Here is a 22,372-nt window from a genome sequence, read left to right as displayed (position 1 = left end):
TCTATTGACCCATCGTGATTCTTTTATAAATTATATTTTCTGCAATGATTAATAAACAGAAGCAGATAAAAGTTATTAGAAGTATGAGGACGGTGAAGAGAGTGAACAATTCCACCATCGTGCTAAAACAGTGTATATGTTCTGGCATATAAGTACTGAGTATAGTGTACTCCTACTGTGTTCCCTAACCTAGCTGTCCAAGGTGTGTGCGCTCTGCCAAGAATCCCCTACAAGATGATCTAACTCACCTTTACCTGAAAGCAAAGTATGTAGGTCCCTTTCATGGTCAGATTTTGGACATCCCTCGGAGTGCGGAAGTGCTTGTGTACTTATAACAATGGCACACATGCCTCCGTGTTGATGCCCCAGCTGAGCGGACATTGTTTATGGTCTATGTGATAGCAAAGCCACCTTATGGATGAAATTATATTTGCACAATGTTTGTCAGGACCTTGTATGAAATGTTCAAGGAGCAGTGATACTGTTCTTGTGAAGTGGTTTTGTAAGTAAAGGGCAAACACCCCTTACTATGCATCCGTCACCCTGCATGTTGTTACAATGCGGCTTGGACTACCCCTCTGCAGCCTGGCCCCTCAAGTCTGTTAAAGTTACACTCAGTGGTGGTGTACCAGGCGGGTGTTATTAGCACCTCCATAGCAATCATGCCCTGCACAATGTCATTTTGCTCCAGGTGTGCCTTTTATTTTTTTTTGCTTAACCAAACCTGGTTTGTTGAATCCACGCTAGAGAGCTTCACTTGGCCCTGTGAATCCAGACACTGAATCTGAGGACTCTGTGACAAAATTATTTTTTTTTCTTTTAAGATTTTAAACATAGGGTACAACCCCCCTCATATGGGGCTTGGGGTCAGGGTGTGCTCATTCTGTCTCCTTAGGTGCCCTTTCATTTTTTTTCCAGAGCCTCAGCAGCCTTAAATCATTTCTCAAAAACTACTGAACTAAATTGAGAGAAAAAACACAAAAACCATTAGTAAAGTTCTACATTTGCGCCACATTTGGTGTTGTTCGGTTCAGCCTTTTTGTTCTGTATTGAGAAGTAAATAATCCTATGAGAATTAAAATGGAAAATTGCACTTTTGGCCCCAGCTTGTTAGGCATGCCTTAAGCTTAACCATAAATGACCCAATGTGGGCAAACGTTTTTTTGTTAGAAAGTTTCGGACAGATAGGGTACTAGATTGGTGTAAACTTAAAAAATTATACATTAGAAATGATTGACAATTTTGTTTCCAATTTTGTTATAACTATGTGGATTTCCTAAGAAATAAAAGCTACACAAATTCAGCAGATCCAATTCAAAATGTTATTTAAGAAGAATAAACATTTTATCTTGCACGGATGCGCAGAAACTCCATATTTTTGACACTTTTCTTCCTTTTCTTTCACCCTGAGTTACAAACTGTGTAAAACATAGTGTTGCATTCAACAGAAAACAAATGCACACTTCTTGTTATGCAATCATGTATAGATTATAAGGCAAGTGCAGCAAATACTTATTTACACAGAACATGTTGCGGCTGCCGAAACATGTTTTTCAGTTGGCTCATTCAAAAGAAGGTAATTGCATTTACATTTGTATTTATTATCATGGACAGATAAATTCAGGTAGGATGAAAAAAGTTACGGGACAGACGAGCAACGCTCCTGGGTGTACGCGGCTGCTCACGTTGTAGACGCCATGTTCTCCCTCTTGAGTTGCACACCGAAAAGGGAACTGTTGTAGTATAAAGACACATAGGCACATCCATTGAAACCTGAAGCAGTTGCTGAATTCCAGGTGTACATCTGAAAAATCTATTTACAAATATTTTCGCCAGAGAAAAATTCGGGCAGGAGGGAAAATGCAGTAGCTAGCTTTTTTTTATCATGGCAAAAAACATTCTCTCTAAATAAACAAGTTTTTCACATATTTGGATTTACTCCTGTCCTTGCCAGGAGCAAAAAAACACATTGACCTTTTTCAGGATGGGTTGGGGTTGTAGCCAAGTTGCTGATGAACCACAAATGTGCGAGTCTTTGGATGTCCTAAACACACAGGGCATTTTTAACCAATAACACTCACTGCCCTCCCCTGCTCCCAGATGTACTCACATGAAAGCCTTTGTGTAACTAAATCCATTTCAAAGGGCAAGATCAACTTTTCCGAAGTCGAAAAAAGGGGTTTACATATAAATAAGTCTATTTCCAAGTGTAATTCAGATCTGTTACACAAATAGCTTCGAGAATCAATTACCTGGTGCATGTCAAACTATTATAGCTTTTGTATGGTTTTGACGTCAAAATGGAGTAGTGCAGTGGAAACCAAACATATATTAGATTCCAAATCCATGAAAACATGAGGGCAGATGCCACCTTCATCAGTCCCATTCTGCCACTGTGCAGATCGACAAAGATCCACTGTTTTTACCTTCACTATAGTCACCGGGATTTAGGAATGGCTTGATCTTCTTGGTGAACGTGCTAGTGAGAGTACACAGCTTAGATTTGCTATCAACACTGTAGAAGGAGACTGTCTTACCTGTGTAATCAATAAAGACCCCCACCTTGGTCAGATTCCCATCCACTGTGAGTTGGGCATTTTTCTCCAGAGAGAGGCTTTTATATTTATTTTTATATAAAGACAATCCCCAGTGTCTTGTGCCATTTTCATCTTCCTCAAGAACCCCCAAACTCCAACCCGTCTTGGTGTTCACGTCTACCTCCCAGTAGTGTTTGTCACTCGTGAACCCCTCACTTCCTAACACAATCATAGTTTGATCAAAATCCTCTGGGTTGTTGGGTGATGTTTGCTCTTCCTCACCAGGACGAGGATTTACACTCTTACGGTTGTCAGACACAGCGAGGCGGGCAGAAGCAGTGTTGGGATCCAAAGTGACATCATCTGGGGAAAGAGAGAGCATTAAGAGTTCAAACCAGAGGTGAACTAGCTTTACTGCAAAGTAGAGTTTGATCAAACAGGGTGGTATGAAGTGATACATTTGTAGTGTGCTTTTTATGGGAAACCATATCTTTCACTGACTGTCTACAAATGGTGTTAAGAAAACACATTAGACCACGAGACTCAATGATATAATATTTTCGAAGATGTGTGCTATATCTGATTTATTCCACAGCTTGTTGCCTGCACATTAAGACAGCAGGCACTCACAAAAGAGAGTTGAATAGTTCCAACATGCAGAAACTACTGCCATTGAGCAACGAGTTCTCCAATGAAGAGAGGGCAAAATCTTGTAGATACTGTGAGGCTTTTCCCGTATGACTTCTATATCTCATAGAGTAACCTGGGCTTTTACAACTTGTACACATAATTTTGATTACACTATTTGTATAGTCTTCAATGGAGTTGACTACTTATCCAATAATCGTTTTTTCTGTAAGATGTTCATTGCAACCTTAGTCTCGAAACATTATTATTTTCCCTGCCGTGTTAAACAGGGTTGGTATCTGACAGAGCCATTCCCCTTCAGTCAGATGCTTGAATTGGTGGATCCAAGAGTGAGTCATGTAGTGATGTGATGTGGAAAACAGAAGTGTCTAACTATAGCCTATGTGCAACTGCATAAGTGCTTGACTTGAGATTTAAATGTATGGGAATTCGATGCTTGTGTTTTCTCAAGAGGTTTAGTTGGTTGTTGCTGAATTCACCGACTTTGATTATAGATATGCTTAGTGACAAGTGTGATTTGGCAAAGGGAAGTGCAAGAAATTGGGTCATTAGTTGAGAAGGGTGAGAGCCCCACTCAAACAATAAACACATTCCTTTCCAGGGTGAATCACAAAAGGCCCTAAATAAATCTGTGCTTAACCCTTTGGTAGTTTGGCACAAAATGGTCAGGCTTAACTCACAAGCAATGTGTAAAGTATTTATGCTTCACTCAAACAGTAATAAAGTGTAAGCACAACACAAGAAAAATCTCACACTAATTTAAACAAATAATCAAAGAAATAATAATTTAAGGTTACAACAACAAAAATTGAATCGGTAGAAACAGAAATATGCAATTTTAAAGAATTAAATGAAAATAGTGCCAAAAAGCACAAAGTGCCAACAGTGGTTGTCTGATCATACCGGACCAGGAGAAAGTCACAAGTTCAAGCCGACTGCGATGGATAGTGGGCCAGGCACATGGACTAAATCAGCCCCACTGAACAAGAGTAGTGTAAATCCTTGTTACGTAGCGATGCGGAGTCCCACGTTGAGGATGCGCGGCAGAGGCGATACGAGGTCCTGGGGTGGAGATGTGCTGCACAGCAGCAATTACGGGGAGCTGAGCACTTGCGGTCCACGGTCCTGCGTCGATATTTATGCTGTGAATGAGGGGCTTGTGATGCAAAGTCCTGCATCGGGGATGCATCACACAGCAGTCCCAATGCAGAATTTTGCAAAGCGTTACATCGTGCTGCATCCGATTTGCTGGGACCACAGATGGACTGGCAAAGCACCTTCAGGCCCACGTCCAAGGGTCCAGGACTGAGGTGGCACAACCTGGGAGGGCAAGATTCGGAGAGTCCTGGTGCTGGGTACAAGGTTGTCCGAGACTGTTCTCTCCCCGATGCTCTGATCAGGAGGCCAGCCAACTAGCACTTGGAGTCATTCTGGTGGCCCTGGGTTCAAGATGCAGGTCCAGCCCTTCTTTCTCAGGCAGGAGGGCAGCAAAACATGACAGCAGAGTGGCAGTCCTTGCAGCAAAGCAGTCATTCTTCCGAGTCTTCCAGGGGTCAAGATGTGTACTGAAATGTGGGGTCTGAGGATGCAATATTTATATATGATGTACACTTTGAAGTAGAAATTTCAAAATAATTAGCTTTTAAGTCCTTGAAGTTTCCTACCTCCCCTGCCCTAGATCCAAGTTGGCTGTAGTAACAATGCAGTGGTGAAAAGTGATTTGTGTGAAGGCAGGCCTATTCAGTTGCAAGAGGGGCTGTGCCCAGCTCTGCCAGTTGATGGCACATCATCCAGGCACACCTAATCCATCTATTGTGTAGCTATGTGGGAGGATTAAACAAAGTCCAAGTGTCAATTATATCCAGTCATGTTACCCAGTAACAGGCTGCAGACACCAAACAGTTAGGGCAGTAAAATGCCAACTTTCTAAAAGTGGCATTTTCCAAATTATAATTTAAAATCTGACTTTACCATTAAAGAGGATTTATAATTACAATTTCTCAGACAACAAACATGACATTCCTATCTGCTCCCAATTGAACGTTATCACTTTTTAAATGTAATTAGTTGACACAAGGTTATCCTATGGGAGAGATAGGCCTCACAGTAGTGGAAAACGAATTTAAGAGTTTTTCACTACCCGGATATGTAAAACTTAAACTTTTAAAATCTCTTTTACCCTGTCCAGTGTGCTGTATAGGGCTTATCAGAGGGGTGGCGTCGGTGTATTAAAAAGGGAGGGTTGGGTCTGCCATAAGGTTTATCTTGCCAGGTTGAAATGACAACTTAAACTGCCCAAACAAACTACAATGGCAGGCCTTAGACATGTTTAATGGCTACTTAAGTGGGTGATGCAATAAGCGCTGCAAGGCCACTGGTAGTATTTAATTTACAGGACCTGGGTATATGTTGTACCACTTTACTAGGTACTTACAAGTAAATTAAATGTGCCAATCGGGTGTAAGACGATTTTCACCTTGTTTAAAGGAGAGAGCACAAGAATCAAGCACTGGATAGCAATGGTAAAATGCAGAGTCCTAAAAGCCAACAAAAACGGGTTCAGAAAACAGGCGGGTGAAGTTTGGGGATGACCTTGCTAAAAGGGCCAAGTCCAACACAGTGCAACATTAGATTTTTTAAAGAATACTATGGATTATGTTAATTACCATGTAAGCATCTGTTCTAGGCATGTATAGCTGTAGATTCACATTCTTTGCATACTCCTGCCATCTAGTGTTGGGTCCGGATGTTTCCAAATTGTTTTTCTTCGAGCAGTCTTTTTCAGTCACAAGGTAAGGGGACTCCTCCTTTCAGTGATAATGTGCATGGGCATTGACTCCACTGTTAAAATTGTTTTCCTGTAAGAGGGTGAGAATGGAGTAAATAAGTGTAGCATAGAGATGTCCATGCGTGTATAATATGAATAATAATAATATAACTGCAACAACCCTAGGTTTCCGGGGCGGAGGGAGGGCACATGTGAATCTACAGCTCTACATGCCAAGAATAGATGCTTACTTGGTAAGTAACATAATCTGTTTGAGGCATGTGTGCTGTAGATACACATGCTTTGCATAGAATGCATAGCAGTACTCTCCCAAAGTAACCAGTATGCATTGCAGTTGTTTGAAAAAGTGTTCTTAGGGCTGCCTGTCCTACATTAGCTTGTTGACGTGCTAATACATCCACACAATAGTGTTTAGTAAATGTGTCTGGTGTAGATCATGTAGCTGCTGTACAAATGTCAGCTAAAGAAATGTTACTTAAAAAGGCCATAGATGCTCCTATTTTACGTGTAGAATGTGCTCTAAGAGGTATAGACAAAGGTATTTTGGCTTTGATATAACATGGTGGAATACATTGAACAATCCATCTAGAAATACCAGATTTAGAGATAGGTTTCCATTTCTGAGGGGGAGTAAAGGCAACAAAAAGTTGTTTTTTGTGAAAAAAATTTATTCTATCAATATTATACAATAAAGCTCTTTTGACATCCAATGTATGTAGAGCTCTTTCTGCTACAGAATCAGGTTGAGAAAAGAACACAGGTAACTCAACCGATTGGTTAATATGAAAAGCAGAAACCACTTTTTGAAGGAACTTTGGGTTAGGGCGAATAACTACTCTGTCTCGATGGAGTTGAAGAAATGGTTCTTATAGGGTTAATGCCGGAAATCTCACTAACATGACTTAGTGAAGTGATAGCAATTAAGAAAGCAACCTTCCAAGAAAGGAATTGCAGTGGGCAATTGTGTAGCGGTTCAAAAGGTGGACCCATAAGTCTTGTTAGAACAATATTAAGGTTCCGTGCAGGTGGAATTTTTGGCGGTATCACTCTTTTAAGGCCTTACAAAAAGGCTTTAACTACTGGCACCTTAAAGCACGATAAGTGCTGTCTGTTTTGAGGATCTGCAGCTACTGCTGCAAGGTGTAGTCTTATGGATGTGTATATAAGGTCTGCACGTTGTAGATGCAACAGATAACAAATAATTTGTTGTATAGAAGCATCTACTGGTTCAATTGTTAGGTTATTACACTACATAACAAACCTTTTCCACTTTGCAGCGTAGCATTCTCTGGTGGTAGGTTTTCATACTTCCTTAAGAATCAACATGCAATCTGATGGTAGATTTAGGCATTCAAACTCTATGACTTCAGGAGCCAAATTGCTAGGTTGAGTTCCTTGGGATTTGGATGTCTGATTTTGTCCATGGTTCTGAGAGAGAAGGTTTGATGTGAGGTAAAGCTTCGGGTGTGGAACTACTGAAAGTTCCAGAAGTGTGGTGAACCATCGATGACGAGCCCATACGGGAGCTATCAAAATGAGGGTGAGAGATGTTTGCCTGAGCTTAGGAACCAGAAATGGAAGAAGAGCGAGAGGCGGAAAAGCAGAACCAAATATCCCTGAGGAGTTCATCCATAGGGCATTGCCTTTTGATTACAGGTGTGGGAACCTGGAGGAAAAGTTTGGGCATTTTGAGTTCTGAGCTGTTGCAAACAGATCTATTTAACCCCCATTTGTGGAAGTATAGGAGGAGGATTCGGGGGAGGATTTCCCACTCAGAGACTTGTTGCCGCATCCTGCTGAGGAGGTTGGCAAATTAGTTGTCCGTCCCTGGACAACTAATGTTCTGCTCGCAGTGAGATTTTGTGATGTATTGCCCAATACCAAATGGTCTGAGAGAGGCGAGATAACTGTAGAGAGTGTGTGTCCCCCTGTCTTAGTATATAGTACATAGTTGTCATATTGTCCGTCCGGAATAGGACAAGTTTCCCCATCAGGTGAGGCAGAATGCTTTTAGCGCTAGGTCAGCAGCTAGAAGCTCTAGGTAGTTAATGTGGAGACTCTTGTGTTTGGTGTCCCATAAACCCTGAACTCTTAGATGTTGTGGATAGGTACCCAACCCTGTAAGGGATGCATCCACTGTGAACACGATCGGTGGAATAGAGTCGATAAAACACCACCTTTATGATAAGTTTTGTGTGTTCCGCCACTGCAGAGAGCGATTGGTGCGGCTGTCTACTAACACTAGGGGGGATATTCTCAAGAACGTGCGATAATCATCACCAAAATCGGTTAACGCAATATTTCATATCGCCGTCTATCGTGGAAAAATAACTCTGTGTCAACGTCGTATTCTCAACACGGCGGTAACATGCCATAGTTTCCCGACAACGCGTCAAATGTCCGCGATGAAAGTCCCTGGACGGCGATAAAAATCGAAACCTCAACGGGAAAAAAATTGTGATGGCAACAACTGCGATAATAAAATCCAGCGAGAAGCAGTGCCAGCCTCCAAGTCCCACAAGTTAGGCGGCCAAAATCACTAAAAGCGCAACCAAAAACACAAACAACACCCAAACAACTGCGAAGCACAATGAAGGTAGCCGTAGCAAGTACAGAGGTCACCCAATATTCAATCAGAATGGGCCATGACTTGTGGTGCACTGAGGTAGGGGCACCAAAGCTGAGCGTGCTCATGTGAAGAAATTATCAATGATTGTGTCCCTTCGGGATATTCCAGCTGCAGTGGGGTGTGTTACACCTGCCTCATCTTCATTATCATCGTACCAGGTCTTCCCCACTGCCTGAGGTAACATGGTTGTGTCCACTGTCCACAACACTACGTGTGTCGCACAAGCAGTGCTGCAATCCCACTAGTAGTATTTAATTTACAAGCCCTAGGCGCATGTAGTGCATTTTACAAGGGGCTTATAAGTAAATTAAATGAGCCAATTGTGGATATATCAATCAAACCATTTTTAGGGGAGAGGCCACGTGCACTTTATCACTTGTTAGCAGTGGTTAAAAAAAGGAAGCGGAGATCGTTTCCATTGGCAAAGCTGTTGGAGAGAGTTATAATTACACTATGGTCGAGTTTAGGCAGCTGATCGTGGCTCGGGAGGAGTTCGCTTCTATGTCAGACTCTGGGGAAAGAAATATCGGAGTGAGAGGCCTGTGAGCAAGAGGATCGTAAATGCTCACGTGTCTCTCTAAGTGGTATCAGCAGCGCAACCTTACTTGATCTCAGAGCGTAACCCGCCTTCAAACCGGATGCGGTCTCCCGTCGTCCCGGCTGGTAATGGGCCTGGTGGAGGCTCGGTTTAAGTACCGGTGAGATCGATAGATTACGTGCCGGTATGGGTGTAGAGGGGCAGGGCTCAGTGCTTCTGCGTTATTGTAGAATGCTAGGTCATTGCGTGCGCATGCGCGGATGTTTCCATTATGTTGATGCTTTGTCATCGGGTGCGCGTGCGCAGATGTGTCCATAGCGTGATGTGATAAAATCGGCAATATTGGAATGGTGCGATTTGCGGTGCTCGTGCTATGGGAAAGATGCTTGGTGCAAAGTAGATGGCAAATCAACTCTGCTAGATGGTCTACCATGTCGACTTGGCATTTAAAACCCCTTGGCAAGCCTCAAACCCCCCTTTTATCACATATATGTGACCCCCTAAGGTAGGCTGTAGGTAGCCCATAGGGCAGGGTGCTATATAATCAAAAGGTAGGACATGTACTTTTAAATTTTACATGTCCTGGTAGTGAAAAACACCCAAACTTGTTTTTAACTATTGAGAAACCTACCCCTCTCGTAGGTTTAACATTGGTGATTCCTTATTACATTTAATAAGCTGTAATTCCTAGTTACAAGAATGTCATGTTTACTACCTATGGAATGGTAATGATAAATCCTCTTTAATGGTAAAGTTGGATTTGTTGTTAGGGGGGTGCGGCGGAGCGAAGATCCAGAGGAGGAGGGGCCACTGTGGAAGTCAAGGGACACTGGCGCTAGAGGAGGGGTAGATAAGTTTGAAAACAAGGAGAAAGAGTGAAAAAGAGTAAGAGGGAGAAGAATAGGAAGAGAAAGAAAGCAAGATGAGAAGGGGGAGAGGGAACCAAGTGAGAAGAGAATGTCAGAGGAAAGGAAGACAGGCGAACAAGCGAGGGAGGAAGGGAGACGAGAGTCATTTATGAAAGAGAGATGGAGCGAGGTATGGGGGTGACCTGAAAGGGGGGGGGGGGCGGCGGACAGCCTAGAAAAGAGAGTGCGCCCAGCAATAGGAGAGCTAGGCGAGAATGTGAGATGTTGCGAAGAGTGGAGTGGAGGAGGCGGGGAGGGAGGGATGGAGGGAACCCCTGAGGAGATGCAGAGAGAGGGCGGGCTGCAGGTGGTTCGTGTTGCACCGGCTCCTCGCATTCTTCCAGCCGCGGGGTAAGGGCAGGCGGGGGGAGTGGGGGTGTAGTACAGAAAAAGTAAGGAGAACTGGGTGGACGGTAGACCGTGGGGAGGAGAGTGAGAGTGGAATAGAAGGCAGAGAGAAAGGGGGGGAGGAGTGAAGATAAGGGAAGGTATGGGAAGGGTAAGTCTGCGCAAGAAGGTGAGGAGAGATCGAGAGGTGATGATATGTGAGAGAGAGAGAGAGAGGAGTGGGAAGAGAGATACAGATAGAAAGAGCGAAAGGTAGATGGTGAGAGACAGATAGAGAGAGAGGGCGAAATACTGAGAGGGACGACGAGTGACAAAGAGAGAGAGAGGGAAACAAATAGAAAGAGACTGAGAGAAAGAGAGAGAGTGCGAAACACGAGAGGGGAGAGAAAGAGTGACATATAGAGAGAGGAAAACAAAGAGAACGATACTGAGAGAGAGAGAAAGAGAGAGAGAAACAATGAGAAAGAGGGGGAGAAAGAGCTACATAGAGAGAGAGGACAACAAAGAGAAAGACTAGGAGAGAGAGAAAGAGAGAGAGAGAGAAAGAGAGAGGGGGAGAAAGAGCGACATGGAGAAAGAAAGAGCGCAAGGGAAACAAAGAGAAAGAGAAAATGCGAACGAGAAAAAGAAAGAGAAGGGGCTGTGATGTATGCACCCCAACAAGCACTGCCTCCGCCGGGGGTTGGGTAGGGGAGGGTGCCGTCATTCTAGCTCGAGAGCCCCCGTTTGCGAGTATTCCGTTCACCCTGACACAAAATGTTATGTTACCCGTCATCCCTAGAATGTACATGCACTGTGCATCGCGCAGTTGCGCGGGTGCGCGCCGGCCCCTCCGCTTCTCATGCACACAAGACCCATAGAGTGGCCCCAAACACAAGCACATAGCGAGAGTTTCACGTCCACAGTCTACACAGACAAAATTGCCTGTGCAAAGTACCACAAAGATACACATTTCTCCAGGCACCTCCCCGGACCCCTTAATGCAGCCGTCTGCAGACACCCTCGCCCCATGTGCAACCTAAAAATTCCCAACCTCGTGTATGCACACACTGCACATGCAAACACAGGCCATTTCCTACCCCGTGTAGGCACAGACGGCACGTGCACATACAGATCACTGCACGTACACACACAGATAGTTCCCAACCCCATGTAGGCATACATGCACGCACGCACAGGTAATTTCCAACCTCACATAGGCTCTGACTGCACGAGCACACACACAAACCATTCCCAGCCCCATAGGTGCTAACCTGACACACACACGCATACCATTTCCCCCAAAGCCACAAACTGCACACAGACCATTCCCAACCCCATTGAGGCACACACTGCACGCACACACACACAGATTATTCCCAACCCTATATAACCACGCACTGCACGAGCACACACACAGACCATCCCATACCCATAGAGGCACACACAACCATTCCCAACCCGATATAGGCACACATTGCACGCGCACACAGACACGTAAACGTAATATATATTCCAAACTCATATAAACACATGCCGCTCGCTCACATGCGCTCGGTTCGTTCCTAACTGCAAAGACACATATTTAGACATTATAGACACTGATCGTTTTGATGCAATCGATAGCTGCTGATCTATGAATAATTTCTGTTAGGGTGTCATTGATAGCCGTACGATAGAAGTTTTCACGGCTATGATGCCACTGATGACTATTGCATTATAATAATGCACTATTGTGATATAACAGATACCATTGCGTGACATAATTATTTCTGTTCTGATGATTTCGGCGATAACTGTTGTGATATAATGAATTATTTATGTCATCACTATCGGTTGCGATATGGGTTAATTTCATAATGCTTTGATAAATGTCGCGATACTGTGAAGTAGTTATATCAGTCGCTGTTGTGAAATGGTGCCTTACATTTACAGTGCCATTCAACACGCTTGCGATCTGAATGAAGGGTTAATGTAACGAAGCCATCGAAGGCTGTCGGGACGTCATTGCTAGCTGTTGTGATGACACGAGAGCTGCTACGCGTGCCCATGTTTTGACAGAAGCCTCCGCTCCATGGGGAAAGCCCGCCCAGAATATTAGTGGGCACATCGGGGTGAGTGGGTGGCTCGGAGGCGGTCTGCCTGGGTTTCCTTTCTCGTGGCCCTGCCACTCTCAGGCAGTCTAAGAGCCCAAGGTCTGCGCTTGTCAGTCCAAACCTCTTCCCTGTGAGTCAATATGCGGCAGGGGTCACCTGTGCGGCACTCTCGTACCCTACATAGCATGTCACAGCACAGGGAACCGTATCTTCATCCGAATGTGTGTGTGCTATATTACTGGATGTTGTGTAGCGCGCAGTTTGCTAAATACCTGAGCTCTTTGTACAGTCTTAGGTCCGTTGCGGCTATCATCCCGCTGGGTTTCTCTGCGCTAGGGTTCCAGGTTGATATCATTATAGCGCAGTAGGATGGCCTCAAGGCGCTCCACGTTCTCAGTGTGTTGGTAAAAATATTGATAATCGGGGCCAACACTAGGGTTTTGATGAAAAAATCGTTTAGTGGTTGGCTGGCATATGCTTCGCTGCGAGTCCAGGGAGCTGTCAACCCTGGGAGGAGGGGTCCCGCCCACTCCCGGATGGGGTTCCCATGACTGACAGCGTCTCCGCGGCAACACCATCCCCGGCTCCCACCACCGCCTCCCGCCTGCACCGGGGTTATGTGTCCTACCAATTAGCGCGCGTCCGGGCCCTTCTCATGGCCGCTTACAATAATATTATGAAAAGGCTGCCGGGGCAGCCTGAGAGAGCAAGCGGACTGTGGAACTCTATCACCGTCAGCCCCACACTGCTGAGAGGCTTCAAGTTAAAGGGTGTGGGCGCACTCCCAGCGCCGCTGGAAAGCCGAGACAATAGACACCCAAAGTCAAGTACCTGGGCAAGAACTTCACAAATGTTTTCACATTTTCCTGGCTAGATACCAATGCTTGTATTCACTGCCCACCACTCTCATTTGTCCCTCCGTCTGAGGTACAAGATGGCTGCCAACACTTCCTGGTTTGAAGTGTTGGCAGCCAATGAGAGCCAAGCTCGTGCTCGGAGTGTTAGGCTCCGCCCAGATATCAAATCTTTTTATTTTTTGAATACCTCAGGAACTACTAAATGGATTTACACCATTTAACAAAAAGGTGTTTTTCTGAACCAAAGGCTACCCTTTTGCCAAATTTGGTGTAATTCCGTTCAGCAGTTTGGGATATAACCGTGTCTAAAGTTTCCTATGGAAAATGACATGGGGAAAACACGTTTTGGGACCCCCCTTTTATCTCGGCCCCCGCTTGGCAAATCAACCCGAAACTTTCAGGATAGGAGCTGACCGGAGCGGGCCATAAGTTTTGGGAATTTCACGAAGATTCGTCCACCGGCGCCAAAGTTATTGGGAAAACAAAAAACGCTTTTCCTATGGAAACTAGGTCCTAACTATAACTATCTACTGGCGACCGACGGTAGATAATATAATATATATATATTTTTAAACCAATATTAATCCACCAAATAACCCCTAGGGAGTGGTGGGCGGGATAATGTTAGCTTCTGTGTCTTTAATGAAATCCTGATTCTCTTGTCATGTTAATCTGAGAATCGCCATTTCATTACAAGACCGGAGAATAACATTATGCATGTTGAAATTTTATTTATTTATTTATTGCATATTTATATAGCGCGAACTCGACCCGAAGGTATTGGAGCGCTTTACATGAGCACCGTATTTAAATTACACATTCAGGCACGGGGAGATTAAGTGATTTGCCCAGAATCACAGGATGTGGACGCGACCTCGAGGCTCAAACTCTGGTTTTCCAGCACCAAAGTTGGCAGTTTAAGCCGACGGACCACATCCTCTCCCCAAGCCCTTCAACACAACTTCCGACATATGCTCGATTGGTCTGAAGTAGTGACTTGCAAAATTTCCCACGTTAGACCAATCAGCTGCCTTCAAAATCCTTTCCAAACTTATACCAGACCAACAAGCTTTACTCGTCATAGCACCTCTTACCGAATGCGCTTTAAACTTCTCCACATCCACTTCAGCTTCCTTCATTGCAAAGTACACCCATCTTGAAATCGTTAACATACTTACCACTCCAAATGGTTTGACAAAGAAAATCAATAACTGATGCACACCATGACCTCTCTTCTTCTGCATTCTGCCCTCATACTCTTTTAAACAATCAACCACGCAAATGTTTATACAATCCTCAAACCATGGATAAAAAATTGATCTTGTCATGGTCTTAGTTTTCTTTCTTATCTCAAAGAAAACACCATCTGGTCTGAACACTCTATTACTTACCTCCGAAACCCTCTTACAGGAAATCAAACACAACAAAGTCGCTAACTTTGCTGAAATATTCGATAAATACATGTTTGAAGGCCAATTCATAAAAAGCTTTAAAACTAAGTTCACATCCCATAAAACCTCATACCTACCTCTAGGAGGCCTCCTAATCCGCATACTTATTAAAACACTACAAACTAAAACGTTACTACCTACCGACCACCAAATGACCTGCTAAAATTATAGACCAATTATTAGTCCTATAACTAAAGCCCTTCTCAAAATTCTACACTAAAAAATTAACTACTTCTACCACATGCACCTCCACGGGATACAAATTCCTTTCCACGCACCAACAAGCCCAAAACTTCAAAATCCCCTTATACCTTCTCCTTGTACCTGGGGCCCAAGACTCCCCGAGTAACTCTGCAGCTCCCTGCGAAAGACCTCTGAATGCTCAAGAACACCTGACACCTTCCAAACAAGAAGGTTCAACACCTCCTCTAAAACAAGAGGATGCTGTTCTCCCAACTCGTTTGTTAGCAAACCTTCCAATGCCGGAATAAATAGGGGTACCTCGCATGCTAATTCAAACACACCTGGAAACCACGCCTGGGAAACCCAAAAGGGAGTCACTAGGACCAACTGACATCTCTACTTCCTCACCTTCAGAATAACCCTCCGAATCATTGCAAAAGGGTGGAAAGCATACTCCCTCACCACTGTCCAACTCTGCTGAAACGCATCCACTGCTTCCGCTCCCGGATCTGGCAATCAACTGTCATACCTCGCCTTCTGATATGTCAGTCTTGTCGCAAATAAATGCACCTCTAATGGACCCAACTTCTCTTCTATCTTTGCAAAATAGACTTGATTCAGCATCCAATGGCTGAAGTCTTTCACATATCTTGAATTCCAATCCGCCACTACATTTAAATTCCCTGGAAGGTACTCTGCTCTTAATGCAATCTTGTGCTCTAGACAAAAATTCCAAAATTCTTTCGCAATATCCGAAAGATCCTTTAATCTGCAACCTCCCAACCTGTTTATGTAACAAATAGCAGAAACATTGTCCATCTTCAACAATACTGTACGACCCTGAATTTTCTTCCTGAAACACCTCAATGCGAACAAACCTACTGATAATTCCAGGCAATTTATGTGCATTTTCCTTTACAAATCCATCCAAGCATCGCCTGTGTCCATCCCTCCCAACCAAGCTCCCCAACTGGAACCACTTTCATCCTTCTCTAAGACAAAAACCAGAACGCAACCAAAAGTCGCTCTTCCATTCCAAGCATCCAAGTTGTTTAACCACCATTCTAATTCGTCCTTAGCATCCAAATCCAACTTCACTTGGTCCCCATACCATAAACCTCTTCTCAAGGCTTCTGCCTTCACCCACTGCAAGGCACAATAATGCAAAGGACCTGGCAATATCGCTTGGATGGAAGATGATAACAAACTTAAAACTCTTGCCAAGTCCCTTAAAGACAAAGTATCTCTTCGCAAAACATGAACAAACTCCTTCTTTATCATATTCACCTTCTTCACCGGTAACTTCAAGATCTCCTCCTTTGAATCTATTCTGAAACTTAAAATCTCCTTACTCTGTGATGCAATCAACACAGACTTCTGCTTGTTGATTAAAAACCCCAACTTTCCCAAAAGATTGATGGTAATCTGCAACTGACTTCTTAACACCTCTGCATCCTGAGACATAATCAAAATGTCGTCCAGGTAGACAATCAACCTGTAACCTTTCTCTCTTAAATATGCCATGACAACTCTCATTACCTTCGTAAAACACCACAAAGTCGAAGAAAGCCTGAAAGGAAGACAAACAAATTGGTATAATTTGCCTCTCCACCTGAACTGCAAATGACTCTCCATCGTAATTGTAAAATACACGTCCTTCAAATCCAACTTTACCATCCAATCTCCTTTCTGTAAAATGTCTCTTAAATGATGGATTCCTTCCATCTTGAAATGCCCGTAAACTAAATTCTGGTTCAAACCCCTCAAATTCAAAACCCTTTTTCCTTTTTTTCTACCAAACACAAAGTGCTCACATAGCCTCTCATTTCCTCCTCTACCAAACAGATGGCACCCTTTTGCAACATTGCTTCTGTCGCCTTGTCTGCTAACTCTGGAATACTTAAAAATTCTCTCTCGAACCCTTGGACAGTCTCCAAAACCCAAGGATCCCTTGTGACCTTTCTCCATTCCTCCTGAAAAAACCTTAATCGTTCTCCCACTCTTCCTTGGGAAAAACCAAAAGAAATCTCCGTACTCACCTCTTGTACCTGATGTTGACTGCCCTCTTCCACGTGCTTCGCTCCTTGATCTTCCATATCTAACACGCTGAGGGAAGAATCCAGAGGAGCCTTGAAAACCTCTTCCTGCACCCCTGTGCAAGAAACTGTATTGGAATCTTTGGAATCCACGGCCGGCATAATACCCCCGTGTGCCGGCCCTGCCAAAAAAAAACTGCCAAACACCTTCCTCATATTATTCTGCGCTTTATCCAAGGGCGTATATGTTGCACCATGCTTTCCCAAGCCTTTCACCATACCTTCTCCAAATAACAATCCTTTTGCATCTATACTAGTTTCCTTTTCTGCCATTTCATCCAATTTAGGGTTAATCTCCATCAACACCGACTTCCTTCTCTCCGCTAACAATCTTGCATTAGCGTATCCCAAAAACACTATTGCTCTTTTTCTCCAGCCTCTAAGCAAGTCAATATCCACTTGCTCACCATTCATATGAGCCTCCTCTACCATGTCCATAATCTTGGCCAGAGGACCAAGTATATCCAATAATTTATCTTGGTACTGCTTCAGCGAGCGCTCTAGCCCCTTGCGTGGGTCTCTGCCTAACTTATATAAATAAGTAATAAGCTTTGGGTACAAGTTAGGGGTGTAACAGACCTTATTCTCAATCTGCGGTCTAGAACATTCTGCCTTCAAAACATTCCTAACCTCCTCCTCCAGAGGTTTCCTAATCCATTTCTTTATGAATTTGCTGACATGGTCCAGAGGCCAACAGTCAGCACTCCTAGGATGACGAAGTTCCATCGGGTTAAACATTTCACTTCCTAAAAGATCCCTAATTACCCATTTGCGTGATGTAGCTACATCGTCCATCAAGTCATCGTTAAGATCGTCATCCTGCTCCATGTCAAGTACATATTCGTCCTAATATTTACCAGAACCTTCCAACATTGAATTCTCTGCCTCCATCTGAGCATCATCATCAGACAGCTCCTGCGTGCCGTCAAGGACACCTTTTTCCTTTGTGCCGCCAAGGACACCACTCTTTGTGATGGAGTTTATTCCATACTGTCTACCTTTGTCCAAGTGCTTTGACTTACTTTGTCTCTTTCCTCCTTTATTTACATCTTCGTCGGAGCAAGACCAAAAATCATCCTCTGACCTATTTCCCTTTCTTTTGCTATCCAAATCAATCTCCACCACTTCCCTCATGGAAGACTTTACCTCATTTTGAATCATCCTCCTAAGACTATCCTCACTAACTACCTTCCACAACCTGTGTCTGAACAACACTCTCCTCTGAATTCATTTTATCTCTTAAAAATTGCTTTTACCTAAAACTCGCCTGAAAATTCTCCACATCCAAATCTCCACATGAAAAATCAAAGCGATCGTTAAAACAAACTGTCTACCGGTCTTCGCATTGCTTCGTTGCAGCTAGCTGTTTTTACTTATTCCCCATTCACCTTAATGTAATACAACCCAATCCAAAATGGCTACCGTGATCTTGCGAGATCACGAGTACCAATCCAAATCTTTCAACGCGGTCGCGTCAAATGACGCGAGTACCGTCACCCCAACAAATCAATAGAATTTGGCAGCGCAAGCAATTTACTTAGTTAACCCTGTCTCCTAATGTGCACGCGACAAAGCGAGCGTGCACAAGCACGCACTCACGAGAGGGCAGCGCGAGCATAAAACGCTCCGATACCGCAGCCCTAAAACCCCATACAAGGCCTTAAAAATGGCAAGTTTCTTTAATACTTTTTCAACCTTAACAATCCAAAATCTTTCTAAACTGAAGTATTACGCTATTTTTTAAATGCATAAACTTTCCCAAACATAGATCCTATTTTTTATGAAACACAAATACTACACAAATACCATTTATAATCAGAACACACTTATACACATTACGCTCTGCTTCTGAAAATTAGAAGCAATCTACATTTAACTTAAACACTTCTTAATTTAAACTGAACATACAAAATGAAGTGAATCTATGGCTATTTATCTCATCAGGAGCAGCATTTAAAAGAGGCAGAACGTTCCATACTAGAGACTTTTGATGTTTCTTTATTGTTCCAATTCTGGATTGTTGTGTCAGTATTCTTTAAAGGGTCTGCTGAGGAGTGGCATTATAAAGGAGATTATGCATAATGTTAGCCTCCAGTCTTGTAATGAAATTATGTATCAAAAGCCGCATATGTAGGAATTAGTTGGCATTTTTCCCTGGTATATTTAGGCAGGTTTATACTGCTGGAACTTACCCCCGCACAAAATGGGGCTTGCACAATGATAAGAATTTACAGGCCTACTTGTGATTGGGACTTATGTAATTGAAAACATAAAGTTCAAACTTTACCTGTTTTGGATATTTTTGGGGAGTAGGTTACACCCAACCTCCTTAACCTGCTCAATTACCTCATGCATTTGTAGCAGTTCAGTTGTTTTGTTTTTGCTATGATTATTATTATTAGCAGGGGTATTTTGTTGCACACACATTGGAGGATGATCTTGTGCTCTACAAATAAATAATAGTAATGTTATGTTTTCTAACCTGTAGCCTCTATGCTTTATGCTAACCTCATCAATTAGCCCATGTTAAGCGTCCTAGCCCTAATGCTAAACCCATCACAGTTGCTAACACTAATGCTTGCAGTATGCCTAACCCATGCCTCACTCTAACCCAAGTGCTAGCCTAAACCCTAAATCTATCTCCGTCTGAAAATAGCTCTAACCATAGCCGTAACTAACTTGGATCATTTAATCTACAACCTACTCTTTCCTAACTAATTTGGAAGTTTTCAGACGTTTTTATTTTTTCATAGTATTTGCTTTTACATCTTTTGAGCTACGGGAGACAAGGTATATGTTGGTCATGGCAGTGACCACCTGCAAGAGAAGCTGACAGAGTAACCATGAAGGGCTTAGCCGTTCAGACTAAGGTGCCAATTACGATCCGGTAAAAAAATTCCCCGTGCGACTCGTATCCGGTCTTTTTACCGTACGAATCGTACAAGTGCCGTACGAACTGGCAATCACGATTCGCATGGTAAAAAGTCCATACGAACCGCATCGGGAATGATTTCCCACACGTCCTCGGGTCGGAAAATGTGTCCGACACGTCCTTGGACGATTTACCGTACAAATGTGAAAGGTGAAGTCCGACCGAGGAATCACGATCCATCCCGTGCGTCCGATGTTACAACCGTATGGAAAAAACACCGTCCGCACCGAACTCCCATAGCAACCATGGAGACATGTGCCCGCATACGCGCCCAACACACCCCCCGCCCCCGTACGTCCGAGACGTACCCCCGTGTATGTACACCCCCACCCGTGAATGTACACCCCTGTACGTCCGAGTCGTACCCCCACCCCTGTACGTGTCGTACCACCGTCTATGGACACCCCAGTACGTTCGAGTCCTACCCCCACCCCTGTACGTGTCCGACCCCCATGTATGTACACCCCAGTACGTTCGAGTCCTACCCCCACCCCTGTACGTGTCCGACCCCCATGTATGTACACCCCAGTACGTTCGAGTCGTACCCCCACCCCTGTACGTGTCGTACCACCGTCTATGTACACCCCAGTACATTCCAGTCGTACCCCCACCCCTGTACATGTCGTACCACCATCAATGTACACCCCAGTACGTTCGAGTCCTACCCCCACCCCTGTACGTGTCCGACCCCATGTATGTACACCCCAGTACGTTCGAGTCGTACCCCCACCCCTGTACGTGTCCGACCCCCATGTATGTACACCCCAGTACGTTCGAGTCGTACCCCCACCCCTGTACGTGTCGTACCACCGTCAATGTACACCCCAGTACGTTCCAGTCGTACCCCCACCCCTGTTCGTGTCGTACCACCGTCTATGTACACCCCAGTACGTTCCAGTCGTACCCCCACCCCTGTACGTGTCGTACCACCGTCTATGTACACCCCAGTACGTTCGAGTCCTACCCCCACCCCTGTACGTGTCCGACCCCATGTATGTACACCCCAGTACGTTCGAGTCGTACCCCCACCCCTGTACGTGTCCGACCCCCATGTATATACACCCCAGTACGTTCGAGTCGTACCCCCACCCCTGTACGTGTCGTACCACCGTCAATGTACACCCCAGTACGTTCCAGTCGTACCCCCACCCCTGTACGTGTCGTACCACCATCTATGTACACCCCAGTACGTTCCAGTCGTACCCCCACCCCTGTACGTGTCGTACCACCGTCTATGTACACCCCAGTACGTTCCAGTCCTACCCCCTCCCCTGGACGTGTCGTACCACCGTCTATGTACACCCCAGTACATTCCAGTCGTACCCCCACCCCTGTACGTGTCGTACCACCGTCAATGTACACCCCAGTACGTTCGAGTCCTACCCCCACCCCTGTACGTGTCCGACCCCCATGTATGTACACCCCAGTACGTTCGAGTCGTACACCCACCCCTGTACGTGTCGTACCACCGTCAATGTACACCCCAGTACGTTCCAGTCGTACCCCCACCCCTGTACGTGTCGTACCACCGTCTATGTACACCCCAGTACGTTCCAGTCGTACCCCCACCCCTGTACGTGTCGTACCACCGTCTATGTACACCCCAGTACGTTCCAGTCGTACCTCCACCCCTGTACGTGTCGTACCACCGTCTATGTACACCCCAGTACGTTCCATTCCTACCCCCACCCCTGTGCGTGTCGTACCACCGTCAATGTACACCCCAGTACGTTCCAGTCGTACCCCCACCCCTGTACGTGTCGTACCACCGCCTATGTACACCCCAGTAGGTTCCAGTCGTACCCCCACCCCTGTACGTGTCGTACCACCGTCAATGTACACCCCAGTACGTTCGAGTCCTACCCCCACCCCTGTACGTGTCCGACCCCCATGTATGTACACCCCAGTACATTCGAGTCGTACCCCCACCCCTGTACGTGTCGTACCACCGTCAATGTACACCCCAGTACGTTCCAGTCGTACCCCCACCCCTGTACGTGTCGTACCACCGTCTATGTACACCCCAGTACGTTCCAGTCGTACCCCCACCCCTGTACGTGTCGTACCACCGTCAATGTACACCCCAGTACGTTCCAGTCCTACCCCCACCCCTGTACGTGTCCGACCCCCATGTATGTACACCCCAGGACATTCGAGTCGTACCCCCACCCCTGTACGTGTCCGACCCCCATGTATGTACACCCCAGTACGTTCGAGTCGTACCCCCACCCCTGTACGTGTCTGTGAGAAGTTGGCCTGATGTATGATGTCACTAGTTCTAGTGTACACCTTATATCTGTCCAAATACCCTTATGGTGATTGGTTGTAAAGTCAACCTTATAGACCAGCTATCCTAGTGGTAGCATGGACAAGAGCAGTCTT

The 22,372-nt window shown here is 44.9% G+C and overlaps 1 protein-coding gene across 1 annotated transcript; it reads right to left on the bottom strand.

Annotated features, from left to right (window-relative positions):
- Positions 1-1,311: 1,311 nt before the first annotated feature.
- LOC146870472 (uncharacterized) lies at positions 1,312-18,419 on the bottom strand. Its single transcript, XM_085641922.1, has 2 exons — positions 17,002-18,419; positions 1,312-2,900 (listed from the first exon to the last, which is right to left on the bottom strand). Exons 1-2 carry the CDS (start codon positions 17,884-17,886, stop codon positions 2,832-2,834), a joined length of 954 nt encoding a protein of 317 aa, XP_085498048.1. The 5' UTR covers positions 17,887-18,419; the 3' UTR covers positions 1,312-2,831.
- Between the last annotated feature and the right edge of the window lie 3,953 nt (positions 18,420-22,372).

The sequence above is a fragment of the Triturus cristatus genome, chromosome 1_1 (assembly GCF_964204655.1).
Source record: "Triturus cristatus chromosome 1_1, aTriCri1.1, whole genome shotgun sequence".
NCBI lineage: Eukaryota > Metazoa > Chordata > Amphibia > Caudata > Salamandridae > Triturus > Triturus cristatus.
This window is presented reverse-complemented; position numbering and strand designations above follow the sequence as displayed.

Excerpts from the sequence above, each read along its gene's own strand:
- LOC146870472 (XM_085641922.1), bottom strand. The coding sequence starts at position 17,886 with ATGGAGCAGGATGACGATCTTAACGATGACTTGATGGACGATGTAGCT. Across the intron at positions 2,901-17,001 it reads GTCAACATCAGGTACAAGAG|ATGATGTCACTTTGGATCCC; the intron begins GTGAGTACGGAG and ends CTCTTTCCCCAG.